General features: G+C 43.0%; 1 protein-coding gene across 7 annotated transcripts in view; it reads right to left on the bottom strand.

The window, feature by feature from the left end:
• Positions 1–18,762, bottom strand: part of ADAMTS17 (ADAM metallopeptidase with thrombospondin type 1 motif 17) — a 349,273-nt gene that overhangs the window by 72,013 nt on the left and 258,498 nt on the right. For all 7 annotated transcript variants that reach the window (XR_009541664.1, XM_060155566.1, XM_060155578.1 and 4 more), the window contains one exon: positions 8,068–8,148. Coding sequence is in view for 6 of the 7 variants with exons in the window: in XM_060155566.1 (XP_060011549.1) it covers positions 8,068–8,148 (81 nt within the window). In the remaining variant the exon portion in view is untranslated. The remainder of the gene's footprint in view (positions 1–8,067; positions 8,149–18,762) is intronic.

Here is an 18,762-nt window from a genome sequence, read left to right as displayed (position 1 = left end):
TTACCCACCTGGGGCTTTTTAGAGGGCAGCCTAACTCCAATGCCCCTCAAGGATTTGATAGCCCTGGATTAGTAAAGCAGATGCTCCTTCAAGAAACAGGTGTCATTCTATCAAACACGAGCGTCTGGAAGCCTGAGCCGCCTACAGGCGTGGTAGTAACAGTGAGCTGATGTCTTGTGGGTGGTGGGGGCCCTCCCACCCTCAGCTTTGTGGCCTTTGCTGGGTTCACATTTTGCTCTCTCACACTCCGTACAAAGTGTGTTGGAACTGACAAGGAATCGACATCTTGCTGATTGGCCATAGCAAAGATTTGGTTTTCCACACAAGCTATTATTATCTGAGTGCTCACCAGTGACTTTCTTTGTTGTTTCCTCACTTAGGTTTTAGAGTCATGTGGTTCTCATGAGGGAGCATTCTGCAGTGAAATTCTGTTTTTTTGTGCTGTTTTGTTATTTAGGAAAGAAAGAAATAACTAGAACCTACTCTGGCATTTTGGAGGAGGTGGCAAATGAAAATGGGTGACAGTAAGTCTTTATGTCACTCAAAAAATAAAACTTTCCGTGCACCCCAAGTCCAATGCCATGCTCTCTGCCAGTGCAGCTAGAGTCCCCTGAGAACCAGATGCTCTCAATTACCTTGGGACCCTGCTCAACCCACAATCAGCGAAATCAGGTTCTATCCCATTCCCTACTCTCTGCTTATGAGGCCAGAAATATTAATGAAATGCCCACATTTAATACCGATTTTGGATAATGAGACTTGAAACCCAAAAGTGGTTTCGGTTAACCCTGAGTCCACGAACCCCTGGCTGGGTTAGGACCTGGTGGGTCCAGTCCTGGTCAGGCCACAAGCAGCTGGGGATGCCGGCCTCCGCTTCCTCGTCTGCAGGACACAATGGTCCCAGCAGGCTCTCCTGGACAGTAAGGGGGAGGTGCATGCTCAGGACTCTGTGCTTACAGGAACCACCAAGAGAAACCGAGGGACCTGGGAAGGGCTGCTTTCCAGCAGGATGGCTTCCAAGAGGGGGTTCATACTCAGGGTGGCTGCTCAGTGAGTGGCTGGGGATTACAGGACTCCAGGGAAGGCTTCGAAAAGAGAAAGCTCTACCACTTAGAATCGAATGCTTCCCTTCAAGAAATTCTACCTACTATCGAGATTTCCTGGCTAATGGAAGGAAGTGAGACTGTTGGGATACTCACAATTTCTGAGCCTTTTTCTCTTCCTCAGCCACTGCCTGCAAGTCCCCATTTAAGGGGCACATTCTCTGGTTTAGCTCCTCCATATGCTTTTACCCATTTAACCTTCCCAACAACTCTCTAAGGTAAAGGATTATTTTCCTTTTTTCACAGATGTGGAAATGGGGGCACAGAGAGGTTAAGTAACCTGCCTAAAGTCACACCGCTATTACATTGTCATGTGGAGACCTGAACCTAAACACACCAAGCTCCCACATTCTTTAGGTTATAGCATCAGTCTAGAGTTTTATGACAGACACTGAAATGTGCAAATGTCATATTCTCAAAGAGAACAAATTCCAAGCTCAAATTGCTGTGGGAGGTGTCTCACGTTCTACATACCTTCATAAAAATAACTAAACTTATGGTTTTCCACAGCTTCCAGTGAACTAATAACCTAAAAATACGTTTGGTCATGTTAGCTACTCAGGTATCTAGGCTAAAGCTGTATGGGTGTTCATTGTTCTTTCAATTTCTCTGAAGGTTTGGAAAATTGTTTCTTGCACATGCATATGTAAATCTGGTTTTCAGAATCAGTATGGGCTGGTGGGAAGTGGCCGACAGACAAATGAGGGAACAGACACCTTTAAGAAAAGCCTCAGTAGGGGTTTCCCTGGTGGCGCAGTGGTTAAGAATCCGCCTGCCAATGCAGGGGACACGGATTCAAGCCCTGGTCCAGGAAGATCCCACATGCCATGGAGCAACTAAGCCCGTGTGCCACAACTACTGAGCCTGCGCTTTAGAGCCTGCGAGCCACAACTACTGAAGCCCGTGCACCTAGAGCCTGTGCTCTGCAACAAGAGAAGCCACGACAACAAGAAGCCCGCACACCACAACGAAGAGTAGCCCCTGCTCACCGCAACTAGAGAAAGCCTGCGTGAAGCAACGAAGACCCAACACAGCCAAAAATAAATAAATTAAATCAAAAAAAGAAAAGCCTCAGTAAAAACAAGTCAGGGAAGCACAGGGAGCAGACACATCCCTACACCAATCCCTCACCTTTATCTGAGGGCCTTGTAGCTGGTGATGGAGGCACAGCTCCTGCCCTTGGGAGCTCAATGTTTGAAAGGGAGACTGGTGAGAAGACAGATAAACACGATACACTTCCAGAAGCTCAGTGACAGAGGCCAGTCTGGGGCCCATGCACAGTCGTGTGGGCAGAGACTGGGGCAGCTGGGGAAGGCCTTCTGAAGGAGGAGCCCTGAGCTGAGACTGAAAGAAAAGCAGGGAGAAGAGGTGGCCTGGAGCGTGTGGGCAGCTTGGGCTGTTGCTCCTTGCCTCCTTGTTAAGCTCAGTTTCTGTGCAGGGTGGTGGAGGGAGAAAGGTGCCCTGCCCCATGTGGAGAAGCAAGTGGAAGGTGAAGGAATACTGGAAGTCTGACTGGGAAGAGGAGGTGACAGAGAGGGGCTATGGAGGTGGAGAAGGAAAGAGAAGGCTCACTGTCATTGTCATTGGGGTGGGGACACAAGCATGTTGAGAACCCTTGAAACTTAGAATCAGAGAGATGAGCAGAATGAGTTTCTGTAAAGCTATCTGCTGACCCCCGTCATACTGGGGTCACCCCACAGAACCCATTTCCCACACAGAGACCAGGGGCACATTGGGGTGGCCCTCTCCTCCTGTCTCAGCCCACGCGTGTGCCCCAGTCGACTCCTGCGTTCAGTGCCCTAGGCTGGGCCCTGGCCTTGTTCTGTCTTAGGGCTTCTGTGAGCATCTAGTGTGTTGCTGCCTGCCATCTCTCTCTCCTTCTGCAAGTAACAACGCCCAGAGAGCTTTTGGGGATGTGTTCTTCCCCCAGTCACGTGGGGCTGACCCCAAACTCCACCCCAGCTCCAGGAGTGCATCCATCACCCAACCCTGGAAGGTAAGAGTCAATTCTAAGACTTTCATTCACCTTGGGAAGAAGGAGCTTTCTTTCCACAGGTTGCCCAGAGACTTGATATAAGTCTTGCCAGTACGTGGCAAGAGGTCCCTAGATTAAAGTCAACTGAGAAAGGACAGCAGTGCCAGGACAGAGACTATCTCCCATGATATCATTTTAAGCCCCTGGATCCAGCAGTGTCTGAAGCCAATAACACAGAAACTGAGAACTGGGTTTAGCTTTCACATGTCACATTTGGAGGTTGGTTTTTAAAAAATACTAACCATGATGGGGCCAGGGCAGGCTGAGAAAGAAAATTACTAGTATGGATTCCTAGAAATCACGCTAGGATCCTCACTAATGTCAGCTTAGTACCCCCTGAGATTCAGAAGGCCCGGTATACTCTATCCAGGCTCGCCTGGGCCCTGCTCCTGTCCGGCGCTTTGTTCAGGATGCGCGGCTCTTTCTCACTTGGCCTTGTTTCTAAGGTGCTCTAAAAGGACTTTATTGGATTATAAACAGAAAACCACCCCGCCTCCGTGCCAAAAGTCAAACACCTGTGAGGTCAAGAGTGGGAAGGACTGGGAAAAGTGCAGGAGGGCACACCTGGGGCCGATCATAAACCCATCCACAGAAATGCCGCACAGAGGTGTGGGGGCCGCCTGGGGAAGCCCCACTTCTGCCGGCAGAGGCACTCGCTGTGAGTGACACAGGGGACAGACGAAGACCCTGCTGGGCCTGGTGGCATGCCACCCTCTCACCACCAGGGGAGTGTCCTGCTTGGCAGTAGGGGTTGGGGGAGGCGACATTTCAGGAGGCGGCCCGCAGGGTGGGTGGGGGAGGCCGTGGAGGAGTGAGTATGGTCAGAGAAGAGGGGAGGGCAAATGAGAGAGGCAGGCAGTGGCTCACCGGCTCTTCCAGAAAAGGCCAGCAGCAGGATGGGGAGGAACACGTCAGACAGTGCAGTGCTGGTGGCAGGCTCTCTGGGGAAAGCAGCCTAGATTTATAGTGCTTGTCACTATGCAAGGTGTAAATGTGCCCACATGACAGGTTTCAAGTTATCCACGTGAGCTCTGTGAAGGCAAAGATGGGAAGAGATGCGAACCGTGACCTCCCCCATCCACATACCGCTGCTGGGCACTCCCAGGACTTCTGAAGTCACCTGTCTTTGCAGTCACCTGACCCCCAGGTCTTGGCCTGGGGCTGCTGAATTGGCAAAACCTCATACTGTCACAGCCTCAGGGTATGTGTGTGGTCGGGGTCGGGGCTTTCACGGTTCCAGAAAGCATCTACTTTGCTTGTCCAAGCTCTGCGGCTGCCATCTGCACGACGGCTGCAAACTTCCAGGCACCCCAGTCTCAGCTTTACAACTGCCACTTGACCCCTCGTCTGAAAGCCGGAGCCCCTTCCTCAGGACAGTGTGATCGTGATGACACCCCTTCATGCATTTTGCAGTGGGATGAAAACTCAGAGGCAGAATTATAAGTAGCAGGCCAGCAGTTCCAAGAATCATGGGGATCTCTGCAAGCCTGTTGACTCTGGGGTGAGTCATTTAGTCAGCAGGATTCAAAATTTGCAGGTTGCCGTGGTCCATGCTGAGAAATCAGAACTTCCTGCTAAAATTGGAGTTTAGCACCTGACATCCCTTCAAAAGGGTAAGACTGCAGCCTCAGAAGGTCTGTTGGAACATCAAGATCTGAACATCACTGACAGTGAATTGATAGGTTCAATGCGGAGTCTGATGAGAAAACCACCTTGTGGGGCCATGTCAGCCCCAAAGAGAGAGTGTGCAGGTCACTCCTGGCCCATCTGTAGCGGCCTCCACCCTGGAGCAAGCTTCACAGAGCAGGGTCTGTGAGAGCCGGGGAGGCCGAAGCTCCGGGGCCCCTCTTGTGCACCAGTCCTTTCCAAGGCCCTATACGTAGTGTATTCTTTCCCGTAAAGAAGGCCTCCCGGGCTTCCCCGGTGGTGCAGTGGTTGGGAGTCCGCCTGCCGATGCAGGGGACACGGGTTCGTGCCCCAGTCCAGGAAGATCCCACATGCTGCGGAGCAGCTGGGCCCGTAAGCCATGGCCGCTGGGCCTGCGTGTCCGGAGCCTGTGCTCCGCAAGGGGAGAGGCCACAGCAGTGAGAGGCCCGCGTACCACAAAAAAAAAAAAAAAAAAAAAAAAGAAGGCCTCCCAAATTAAATAAGTTTTGGGCCCCAGAAATTCCCGTTCCTCTCCATCCTTTGGCATCAATGGTATATGCAAGCCCCCTTCATCTGTAAGTATTTTGAGATTAGTTTATATTTGAAATTAGAATTTTTAGGCCTAGAAACTCAACAGGGGCCATTAAGATGATGACAAATGCTCTGCTTTGATAGGGAAATATAAAGTTAAGAACAAAGGGAATTCCTGAGCGACTTGATCCCATCTGTAATGTCTGTAGTTCTGATTTGCTGGGGAGGATATTTTCACTTGCTGATCCTGCCTCAGTCAGAGGGTGGATGTTTTAAACCCTGTCACAAATATAGCAGCACTTGCTTTTGTGTGTGTTGCTTAGGAGCCCTCAGAAGCCTCTCAACAGCTGGAGAGACTTCTGCAGGGATGAAGATGGCACACGCTCTCCCTTGCTACCACAGCAGAACCAAACCTCCTCAATGGCCTGGAATGTGAGGTCATATGGTGACCGTCTGTTTCCCTCAGGGCCCTTCTATCTCTCTGTGGACATTTATACAATGTCCCTGTAGTTCCTGGCACTGTGAGAGATCCTGAGCCTTTCCAGGGAGCAGGGAGGGGGCATTCCTGCTGGGATGGCTCGGCTCCTCTCTAGAGCTGCTTGGGGGCAGGCACAAGAGCTCGGATCCTGTCTGCATGCCCACTCCCTGCATGGCGCTGTGAAGAAGCCAGGCTCCTTTCTGTCTCTCTCCCTCCTGGATTCCACTGGAAGACTTGACCCACGTTCAACCTGCTTCTAATCCTGGCGTTGAGTCAGCTCCTTTTATTTCCACTCGGAGTTCTGCCAGCTCTGCTCTCAGCTATGGATGCAAACTGCAGAGGCATTTCCTGTTCCAGGTGGTTTTGAGCAGAAAGCCAGGCAGCATGGGTTGAAGGTAGGTGGGGTGAATTCTTTAGGAACTGCTCCCGCAATGTGAGAGTAATTCAAAGTTACACAGGGTTGACTTCCAAAGCACCCAGCCCCGAGTGGAAACAAGGCTTGTTGAGCTAACTTTAGAAACGTAACAAGCATGGACCACCTTCGGATTTCCCTTGTGCACACACCAGACCCTGCGATTTCCAGATAAGAGGACAGAGGCTGGCTTCAACCTCCCAGGGAGGTCCAGTGCTTCTGGGGAGCTGAGAATTCATCCTGAGACATTCAACCAATCTCTTCGGGATGGACATCTGCTTCTCTGAAATCCACACACCAAAGCAGTAGCAATGGGCAGGTTTAACATATGTTCTCCAGTGAAAAATCGTCCCCACTCCATCTCTGGCCGTGACTGACACCTCAGAGTAATTCTGGGAGGCTCCATGAGTTGCAGCAGACCCAGCTGCAGTGAGGAGCTTAGACAAGCTGCTGAACTCCTAGAGCCTCATTTTCCTCCTCTGTGAAATAGGCACGTCAATTCTCTGCAGTACATTGTGGAGTTAGGGGTCAGGTCTGCAAAGCAGAGCAGGGCTCAATGACTGGGAGTCACAACGTCGATGTCACTGTTATTATTGGAATGTGTGGCCCTCAGGCTTCAGGAGCGGAGAGGGACCACCGTGAGAGCTGGCTCCCCGGGCACCATCCACTAGTTGTTATTTGTTGGCCCTAAGATGGGTTCCAGTGAAAAGTCATTTTTACTACAGGAATTAGGTGTTGAGTGATCTAAGAGATTCTGACATCCCTCTGTCATTCTTATATCACGCAGAAACACAGAAGTAAAGATAATGTTCCCATTTTCACCAGATACCTTGGGCTGGAGGAACAGTGCTGGGAAGTCTCAGAGGGCAGGACTGGAAGCTGAGGAACTTATTTGCAGGGCACCTACTGGTGCTTTATGGAAGGGCCAGTAAGCCGACCTCGGAATTGCCCCAGCACCTGAGATACTGGGATCATGATTTTTGAATATGATAAGGGTCAAAGGTGATGGCAGACTCCCACAGAGGCCCAGTGCTTCTGGGGAGCAGGAATGTCAACTCCAGGTCTGGGAGGGCCAGTGTACCAGTTGGAAAGGCTAACTTTGGGGGTGACACTGGGTGATGGGGCTCTGAAGCAAATGCTGGTAAACTTGACCAAATTTCCTGAGGTGGGAAGAAAGGAGGGGGACTCTTTGAGACTTTAGTAAAAAGGCCATCACTTTGAAGAAGGTGCCGAGAGCAGCACAAGGCCCAATTTCGGAAAGCATTTACGAGCATTGTTCTAGTTGTAGAACAACAGCTGGGACAGTTTCAGAGAACAGTGCCAGGCAGGACTGGGCCAGCGTCCATGCCGGGGAGGTGGAAAAAACCACGGACGGGGCTGATGAAAACTGACATGGATGTCAACCCAAAGGACAGCAAGGTCCTAGGCTGGCAGCAGGAACAGCAGCAGCCATTATGGCCTCCAGGACACAGGTGGATGGGAGGCAGGTAAGAGCGTTGGGAGGAGGGGGCAGGGCTACCTGAGCTCTCCTGGGGTTACTTTGGGGGACTTAGGCTATCCCAATTCCTCACAACTTCTTTCACTTACTCTTCTGTCACCCGCTTTCCTGTCCGAAGCTGGTGGTTCCTACTCACCCCTTCCCCTCGCCCCTCATCTACCTTGGGGATGGCTGCACTTGAGCCAAATACGACAGCACTGTTTGGTCCATGCTGATTAGTCATAGCATTACACCTAAAATATGGGTATAAAACCAATGGCTTGAGAGCACCCCTTCAGCATTTTGCTGAACCAAATTAGCAGCCTGATTGTCCAAATCAATGCTCAGAACATAAACTATGAGTCAAACAATTTTTTGTTTTACCCAGAAAACTGTGGGCAGGTTTATCTTCCACCACGCGAATCCTTCGAGCTCCAGCTGGAATGATAGCAGCTTCAATATAACCTGTAGTGACAGATAACACACAGGTGAGCCGACCAGACCTCTACCCTCCATCAGAGGCCCCGCAGCACCCCCCCACCAAAACCCACACTGCTGCACCCCCATGGTAATTTCAGAGCCCGCAGGCTTGCAGAGCTCTGAGAAATCAAGACAGTCAAGAAGTGTGCTAGGGCCAGAATCTCCTGGCTGCCCAAATTCCAGAGAGCACCACTTGCATGTATTATGAGTTGAACTGTGTCCTCCCACCCCCAAATCCATATGATGAAGTCCTAACCCCCAGGACCTCAGAATGTGACCTTACTTGGAAATTGGGCTGCTACAGATGTAATTAGTTAAGATGAGGTAATACTGGTGTAGGGTGGGCCCCTAATCCAATATGACTGGTGTACTTATAAAAAGAGGAAATCTGGACACAGACATGTACACACGGAGAACACCATGTAAACATGAAGCAGAGATCGAGACGTTGCATCTTACAAGCCAGAGACTGCCAGAAAACCACCAGAAGCTAGAAGAGAGGCATGGGACAGATTCTTCCTCAACTTCACAAGGCGCTAACCCTGCCGACAACTTGATCTCAGACTACTAGCCCCCAAACTGTGAGACAATAGGTGTCTCCTGTTTATGCCACCCAATTTGTGGTACTTGGTTACAGCAGCCCTAGCAAACTAAGAGCCTGGAGTTCTTTGTGAAGAGCACCTCCCTAGAGCATGAGTGTAGAGTGCCCCTGGCTGTGTCATCTATTGGATTCCTTCACTCTTTGCTGTACTTTGAACTTTTTCCTGATTCCATGGGATGACAGCAGAAGCTAGGCTACTTGCCCTATGACAAAACCACTGCCTCAATACTGGGTACCATTTCCTGCTTTCAGTGCCGTTTGGGTGTTTCTGCAACCGTTGCAGTATGTACTTTTGTCCATTTCCTTGAGTACTTCTAAGTATAATGGGGTCCCTCAGAGGCCAGGGCCTCCTGCCCATGCTCTGACCCCACATGTGCCCAGAATGGCAGGTGGTTAGCAAAGATTCAGGAGGAAATGATTGAGGCTGTCAGGGAGGAGGTCAGGGGCCGGCTGATGCCTGGTTAACTGGGCAACTGTGTCAATTAATGAGTCCAACATAATGGTGAGATTCTGAAATGCAGGCTGGTAATCATTTTGTTTTGGCTTACATTTGGGTTTTAGACAAAGGTAATGTGCATTTGCTTCAATGATTTAGATGATGATACCAAATTAGATGATAAATCCTACCCCTGTGGTTCCCAAATGTGATCATCAAAATCAGCAGGGGAGTTTTAAAAATGAGAGATTTCTGGGCCCAGGTATGTAGAGATTATGGAAATATCTATTTTGAGGAGTTTATTTCCTCATTTTCTCATAGTAAAAATGGCTTTATTTTCATTATAAATATAGTACATGATAATTCAAACCACAAAAGGGGAAAAACTAAAACCAACCTATACAACATAGCACCAAGAAAATTACCCATATTTTTGATGACCAGCCTTTTCAGCATCTCTTAATGCATATAAACATACACACATCATTTTATGCCAATCGGGTACTATATATGGTTTTAAAAGATCAGGGATAACTTTAAAATAAACAGTTTTGCTAGGCAATGTGTGCCCAAGGTGTAAAATTCAAAAGTTATAAAAGGATATAGTAGAAAGTAGATTGATCTGATAAGATACATCCTGTAGCTGGCTGTCTTTCTAACACTCTTATTGTTTACAATAATTTGTTATTTTTTGGCTAGGTTTCTATGTAATTAACTGAAATGTGCCCATATGACAGTTTTGTTTCTTCCTTTCTGATCTTTATGCTTTGGATTTCTTCTCCTTTCACCATTCTGGTTGGAACTTACAAAACCACGTCGTATGCCACATGAGATAGTGGCATCCTTGTCTTATTCATGATGTTGGAGAAACGCCTCCAGAGTTTTCCCACTGAAAATGATGTCAGCAGTGAGAATGTGATAGGTATCATTTATCAGGTTAGGGAAGTTTACTTTTACCCTAGTATGTTAAGAGCTTTTGTTATGAAGAGGTATTGAAGTTAATCAAGTGCTTTTTTGCATCTACTGAGATCATCATATTGTTTTTCTCCCAAACAATACAAAGACTTCAGAGCAGTTTAACTGTAATCACACTTGTCATGGCTAACATGGTGTGTGGGTCGGTATCTCAGTCTTGTTTTTCCTTCACCAATACATTTTAGTTCATTGTTATTTCTTTTTTATTCTGACGTTTTCCTGTAAACCTTTAATTATATTTATATTTCTATTATGTGACTTAGCTGTAAGTAAAATATTTTAATCTCTGGATATTAAAAGATGAGGAAATCAGCATAAGTATACCGCCCTCCACTCTCTTACACCCCTCTTCAACTTTTACTGAATCATTCCTACATTGTATTAGTTTATGACATTTATCTTTTGGTCTCTAAGATAATTCCTGCAGTTGTTTTAGTTTTAGTTCTAAAAATTAATTTAACGTTTTACTGTGTGTCTTTTTTCCAGCTTTTCCAATAAATTCCTGCTTTCCTCAAGTTTGTTCTGAGATGGGCTCAAAGAAAATTACAGTTTCTGAATTGTAATATAGTGAAAAAAAATACTGTTCATTATCCTGATACTTGAATACCAGTTTGGCTGGTATAAGATCCTTGAGTCACACTTTCTTTCTCTGAGGCTATTATTTGAATTGTTCCATTGAATGCTAGTGTGGAAAAGTCTGAGTCCAATCTGATGTTTTCCCTTTATTAGCTTACCTAAAATTTGGATCAGATATTCAAAAGATTCTTAACTCTAAAATCTAATAACTGTTAGGCTATTCATAGTTTTGTGTAACTTCTTCCTGGGACACAAAGCTATATTATTATTATTAGACTTAAATATATATATATATATATATTTATCAATTTGTTTGGTGTTCTTTTTTCAGGGATACCAAATTATTTGTGTTTGACCCCCTTTTTTTTCCGTAGTGCTCATTTAATCTCTTATCCTTCTGATTCTTTGTTTCCATTTTGCTTTGCTCATTTTTCTCAGTCCTGTCCTCCATGCTTCTCACTGTGTTCTCAGCAGTGAGATTTCCTTTGCTTCCATGCAGACTTGGTTTCTGTGATGGACTCATTTTCTTCTTCTACACTTTTCCTCAGCTGAGTCACATTTCATCTCCCTTTGTTGCTTCACTGCTTATTCCTTGAGATCTCATATCTTATCAATGAGTTCTTCTTTTATTGAGGGTATTATTTAATCAGTTTTTGGAATTTATGGCAATAACGTTTGGTCAAAATTTTCATCTTCTCCTTGGTAACATTTTGCTGGTGAGTTTTTTTAAATCAGTCATTTGTTCTCCTTGTCCCTTTTATCCTTTTCCTATTGCAGTATACGTGTGTTGATCCTGTACTAATTTTCTTTCTAAATTTATTACTAATTTTTAAGTGACACAGGTTCCTCTATGTTTGTGTGGGAAGAACAGGACAATGTTGTGGGCTAACAGAACTTTCCCTTAGTTTACAGTAAAATTTGTTAGGACATGGGTTTGTGTGTATCAGTGAGTTAATTTTTATGTTTGGAAACATTTATGTATTTTAAATTTACAGAAATATACATGTGTATTTTCCCATTATCAAAATTTTAATAATACAGGTAAATCTCAAGTCCCCTTAATCCCACTCCCCTGCCCTGTGGGAACTGCCACTATTAGCTTGGTATATATTCATTCAGATATTTTACTATTTATCCAAATATCTACACAAATATATATATGAAAATATCACATGGTATATTTTTTATTTGTCTATATTTTATATAACTGTTAGGAATAACATTTATGACTACTGTATTATACTACAATTTTTTAAAAAAGCATGATGTGTCTTGGAAAGCTCTCCATGTGAGTATGTATAGCTCTCCTTATTTTTCATTTAAATTGCTATGTAGTTTATGTAACTACGCCCCTACTGATTTAGGTTATTTCAAAATTGTCATTTAGAACATTTAGGTTGTTTCAAAATTGTCACTTTTGGAAACAATGCTGTATCATGTATGAATAGGCACACAAAACCCCTCAATTAAATACCAGCAACCTATTCCAACAACATAAAAAAAGATTATACACCATGATTAAATATAATTTATCCCAGGAATTCAAGGTTGGTTTAACATATAAAAACCAATCAGTGTAATTTATTCAAAAAAGGGCAAAACCCACCTGGTCATTTCAGTGGATGCAGAGAAAGCATTTGGCAAAATTTAATACTCTTCCATGATAAAAATACTCAACAAACTACGAATAAAAGGAAACTTCCTCAGCCTGATAAAGAGCATTTACAAAAACCCCACAGCTAATATCAAACTTAATGGTAAAATAATGCTTTCCCCCTAAGATCAGGAAGAAGCAAAGGATGTTCACTCTTGCTATCTCTACTCAACATTGTACTGGAAAGTTCTCTCTATGTCCATTAGGCAAGAAACAATTTTTTAAAACGCATCCAAATTGGAAAGGAAGAAGTAAAATTATCTCGATCTGCAGATGTCAAGATCTTATATACAGAAAAATACTAGAAAAACCACTAAAATTTGTTAGAACAGGTTCAGAAAAGCTGCAGGATATAAGATCAATATACAAAAATCAACTGCATTTCTATACATTAGGGGTAAACATTTCCAATAAAATTAAGAAAACAATTAGACTTAAATAAAATCAAAAAGAATAAAACACTTAGGAATAAATTTAACAAAAGATGTGCAAGATTTCTACACCAAAGACTGCAAAAACACTGTTGAAAGATATTAAAGAAAATCTAAACAAATGGAACAACATTCCAGGTTCATGGATCAAAAGACTTAGTATTGTTAAGCTGGGAATACTTCAAAACTGACTTACAGATTCAAAACAATCCTTACTAAAATTCCAGCTTGTTTTGCCCAAAATGACAAGATGATCCTCAAATTCATATTGAAATGCAAGGGACCCAGAACAGCCAAAACAATATTTAAAAAGAACAAAGTTGTAGAAGTGACAATTCTTGCTTTCACAGTTTTCTAGCCAGCTCCAATCATCAAGACAATGTGGTACTAGCATAAGGACAGATATGTCTATCGATGAAATATAATTGAGAGTCTAGAAATAAGTCCCTTATTGATTTTTTAAAACAAAGATGTCAAGAATATTCAATGGAGAAAGAATATTTTCAACAGTGTTGGGATAACTGTATATCCACATACAAAGGAATGAAGGCAGACTCTTACCTCAAACCATACAAAAAAACCTAATCTAAAATAGATCATGGACCTAAATCTAAGAGCGAAACTATAAAACTCTTAGAAGAAAACATAGGAGTAAATCTTTGTAACCTTGGATTAGGCAATGGTTTCTTAGATAGCAAAAGCACAAGCAACAGAAGGAAAAAAAATAAAGTGGATCATATCAAAATTTTAAACTTTGTGCTTCAAAGGACACCATCAAGAAAGTGAAAAGGCAAACTCACACATTGGGAGAAAATACTTGCAAATCATTTTGATGAAACAACTGCGTCCAGAGTATATAAAGAAAACTTACAACTCAATAATAAAGTGACAATCCAATTTAAAAATGGGTAATGGATTTTAATAGACATTTCTCCAAAGAAGATATATGAATGGCCAGAAGCACATGAAAGATGCTCAACATCATTAGCCATTAGGGAAATACAAATCAAAACCATAATGTGATACCACTTCACACCCATTAGGATGCCTATAACAAAAATGATAAACAATAAGAAGTGCTGGAGAGGATGTGGAGAATTTGGAACCCTCACTTATTGCTAGTAGGAATGTAAAATGGTGCAGGCATATTGGAGAAGAGTTTGGTAGTTCCTCAAAAATAGAATTACCATATGACCTACCAATTCCACTCCTATGTATACACCCAAGAAGAATGAAAAATATGTCCATGCAAAAACTTATACACAAATGTTTATGTCAGCATTATTCATTCTAACCAAAAAAGTAGAAACAACTCAAATGTCCATCAACTATTGAATGTATTTTTAAAATATGATATAACCATACAATGGAATATTTATTGTTCAGCAAAAAAATAAAAAAGGAATGAAACATTGATAGATGTTTCAAGGAAGAACCTTGAAAATACTATGCTAAGTTACAAAAGCCAGTCACAAAGGACCACGTATTATACGATGCGACTTATATGAAGTGTCCAGAATAGATAAATAGATGGACAGAGAAAGTAGTTGCCTAGGGCTGGGGTAGGAGGGAGATGGGGAATGACTGCTAATGGGTGTGGGGTTTCTTTCTGGGATGATTGTGGTCATGGCTGCAAAACTCTGTGCATGTACTAAATCTCCCTGAATTGCACACTTTAAATGGATGAATTTTATGATGTGTGAATCATATCTCTACAAAGGTACTAAAAATAATACTGCAATGAACAGCTCTGCACATGTCTTCTTGTGCATATAAACAATGTCATACCAGGCCAGCTGTGAGAATTGCTGGGTCAAACACACATGTAGTTTAAATGTTAAATGTACATCTAAATCGCCCTCCATTATGGCTTAACTAATATAGAAGTCAGCCAATACTACAGGAGAATACATGTTTATTCACAGGCTTCTTAATACTTGATATTATCAATCCTCTGGATATTTGCTAGTTCAAGACGTGAAAAATTGTTACGTCATAAATATAATTTGTTTTTCCCTCATTATCAATATGGCCGTGCATCTTAGCACATATTTATTGGTCGTTCGCATTCACTCTTTAGTTAACTGTCTTGCTCATAAGTGTTGCCCATTTTTCTACTGGCTTTTTGTTTTGATTTAATTGATAAGCAGGAGTCTTGGAAATATATGTTAATATCTATTAATATGTATTTAATACATTTTAGACTCAAACTCTTTACTCACTAGACTTGTTGCACACATTTTTTTCTGTCATTTGTCATTTGTTTATGGTGCCTTTTATTACAAGGTTTTAATATGATAGTCATAGTTTTAATATTTGAGATCTCCTTTTAGTTTTCTGATTGCTTCTTCTCATGACATTCTGTATTGGTTTTATGCATAAACTCACTTCTCAAATCTAAGAATAGTTAATAGAGATTTTGAACTTCTATTATTTGAGTTATCCTGCTTTTCCCATGGGTCATCTTTTCAGTTATCTTGGTCTTTCCCATTTGTGTTGCAGACTCTTTCAAGAAGGATGCCACAGATGGGTTGTCTCTATATACAGTAGCCCCCTTATCTGCAGTTTAGCTTTCTGTGGATTTAGTTACCTGTAGTTAACTACAGTCCAAAAATATTAAATGGAAAATTCCAGAAATAAACAATTCATAAGTTTAAAATTGCATGCCATTTTACTAATGTGATGAAATCTCACACAGTCCCACTCCGTCCTGCCCAGAACATGAATCATCCCTTTGTCAACCATATCCTGCCTGTTAGTCACTTAGTAGCCATCTCAGCTATCAGATTGACTGTTGTGGTATCACAGGGCTTGTGTTCAAGTGACCCTATTTTACTTAATAACAGCCCCAAAGCGCCAGAGGAATGATGCTGGCAACTCGGATGTGCCAAAGAGAAGCTGTAAAGTGCTTCTTTAAGTGAAAAGGTGAAAGTTCTAGACTTAATAAAGAAAGGAAAAAAAAGTTATATGCTGAGGTTGCTAAGATCTATGGTAAGAACGAATCTCCCGTTTATAAAATTGTGAAGAAGGAAAAAGAAACTTGTGCTAGTTTTGCTGTTGCACCTCAAACCGCACAAGTTATGGCCATGGTGCGTGATAAGTGCCTAGTTAAGATGGAAAAGGCATTAAATTTGTACCATAAGATATTTTGAGAGAGAGAAAGACCACATTTACATACATTTTATTACAGTATATTGTTATAATTGTTCTATTTTATTATTAGTTATTGTTAATCTCTTACTGTGCTTAATTTATAAATTGAACTTTATCACAGGTATGTATTTGTAGGAAAAAAGCATAGTATATATAGGGCTCCATACTATCTATGCTTTTAGTCATCCACTGGGGATATTGGAAGTTATCCCCCAGGGATAAGGAGGGACTATTGTATATGGGCGATGTTTGCTGGTGGTCAGGAGTGGCTTTCAGTTAGGGGGCAGGGAGTGTTTTATGTGTTGGCAACCGAAATACCAGAATGCAGAAAAGTTTGCTATAGGTGATGTGTCATGATGCTGGCCACCAAATATTTCCAGGTCTCTCTCTGGAATCATGGTAGGAATGCATTTCCTTGCCCTCTTAAAATTGTGTGACCATGTAACTTACTTTGACCCTGAAAATGTGGGTGAAAGTGATGTGTACATAGAAGCTTTAAGAGCACCAGCACCTGATTTGCCGTGTTCCCTTCTTCCTGCCAAGGTGACTGTGGCAGTGTGTGGACAATAAAATCTCTGTCAGCCCAGGTCCACGAGTGGTTACGGTATGCAGAGCCTCCTGCCAACCCATGCTGGACATGCAGCGTGAGCAAAAAATGAACTTTTGTGTTAAGCCACTGATTTGGGGGGTATTTACATTGTGTTTTGTTTGTTTGCTTGTTTACCACAGCAAAACCAAGTCTATTTATTCTGATTCAAACACATATGAACATCCACTTGAGGTGTCCTTGTTCTCCCTAGATCTTTTAAAACGTTCCTGTTTCAGGGGGTGGGGGTGGGCAAAATGGGTGAAAGGAGTCAAAAGGTATAAACTTACAGTTATAAAATAAATAACTCATGGGATGTAATGTACATCATGGTAACTGTGGTTAATAATAGTGTTGCATATTTGAAAGTTGCTAAGAGAGTAAATCTTAAAAGTTCTCATGCCAAGCAAAGAATTCTGTAACTATGTATGGTGAAAGATGTTAACTAGACTTACTGGGGTGATTATTTCACAATACATACAAATATAAAATCATTATGTTGTACATATGAAGCCAATATAATGTTGTATGTCAACCATATCTCAATTAAAAATTAAATGGTCTTTGATAATGGAAAAAAAAAAGTTCCTGTTCATTCATTTTAAAGTGATCTTGAGAAGCCAAGGAGATAAACACCTGTGTTCAACCAGCCATTCTGCATGGAAAGTTTAGCGGGGTCCTTTAGTCTTGATAGCAAATGTTTTGGTGTTGTTACTACAGATCCAGCCTCGGACACTTACAAATAAATGTTCTACTTGAAGACTTCACAGGTGGCAACATAGTCCGGTTTGAGTTGTTTACTTCTTGTGCCCTGATCCATCCTGATTCCCAAGCAGGACGACTTCTTGAACCAGATGGGAGTGTGGTCCTCCAGGGGATCCCTTCCAACCACCTCTGACTTAGAGGAAGCAGCAGCACTAACGTGCCCACACAGTCCCTCCACTGTCCTTATAGTGTGAGGCAAGGTTTTTTGATTAAAAATAGTTTTTGCTCCAGGAATGCTTCTCTACTTAAAAAGGGTGGCCACAAAAAAACATCTTTGAGAATCACAGCACTGGATTTTGTACCATAAATTTCTCTTAGAGAAATCCATTTCTTCTGGGGGAGTTTGAAGAATTATTGGATTCCAGGCATACAGGATTGTGAATTACCAAAAACAAAGACAAAATTGTCTGAGTTCAGTGGTGATTAAAACCTTTTTTGGAGGAATCTCCACTTAAAGCACAAAACTGACCTGGGAACAGGATCTGCTTGGGGAGCTGAATTATTCTCTGAGAGCTACTGCTGTTACAAGGACTTTTCCTATTTTGTGACTAACAAACCTTGGTGTTAGCGTCACCAGGCTGCAGAATCTAAGGCAACAGACATATTCGCCAGGGTCCAAATTAGTTAATTTTCCACATTCCACAGCAAGGGGCATCTGCAACTAGTGCACGCTCACCATGCCTATTTTTAAGCTTAAATTTGGCACAAGTAGCAACACTGAAAATGTACCTGTTTCCTCTCCCTTCTCATATACCCTCTGGGGCAGAGGCAGATGAACAGTAAAGAGCTCAGGGTAGACACACAACTCAGGTGCGGCACATCCTCAGGTGAACCCTGAACAATGGGTCAGGTCATTGTGCCTGGGCTCTGCTAACCTTTCTTTCTAAGATGAGCCTCTCTGCTCAAGATATGGAGGGAAGTAATGAAAGAGAATATCCCTGAAATGAAATGCGGGGCCTCTGTCCTCAAGCCAAAGAAACCATCTGTCACTCGCTGTCCTCTTTCTGATGGCCCCTACCCTACCTAGAGCTCAGAGCCCACCCTGAGGTTGTTGTGAAGAGTGACCAGCAAGGGAAAGAGCCCTATCACCAAGTCCCAAAGCACCTTGTCATCCCTCATACCAGATGTCCCCCTATGCAGATGCCAGACATCACCATGTTGACTGGGCATGAAATATAATTAAAGGGGGGCTTTACTCTAAGAATTCACAAGATAGAGTCATACTTTAGGTAAGATAGCAAGACTATCTTTGGAATGATTTTCCATTCTAGTCTCTGCCATCAAGCAGGAGAAATCCAGTTAGAGGGACACGATTTGGGGTCATGAGGAAGCCAAGGATAAAATTCAATACTGTTGCCATTATTCTAGGAGAACACGTAATTTTTGCCATAAGGGCAAGTAGTCAGAAGGAACTTCAAAGTA

This window comes from Lagenorhynchus albirostris, chromosome 1 (assembly GCF_949774975.1).
Source record: "Lagenorhynchus albirostris chromosome 1, mLagAlb1.1, whole genome shotgun sequence".
Taxonomy (NCBI): domain Eukaryota; kingdom Metazoa; phylum Chordata; class Mammalia; order Artiodactyla; family Delphinidae; genus Lagenorhynchus; species Lagenorhynchus albirostris.
The sequence above is the reverse complement of the archived record's forward strand: the minus strand, read 5'-3'. Positions and strand labels throughout refer to the sequence as shown.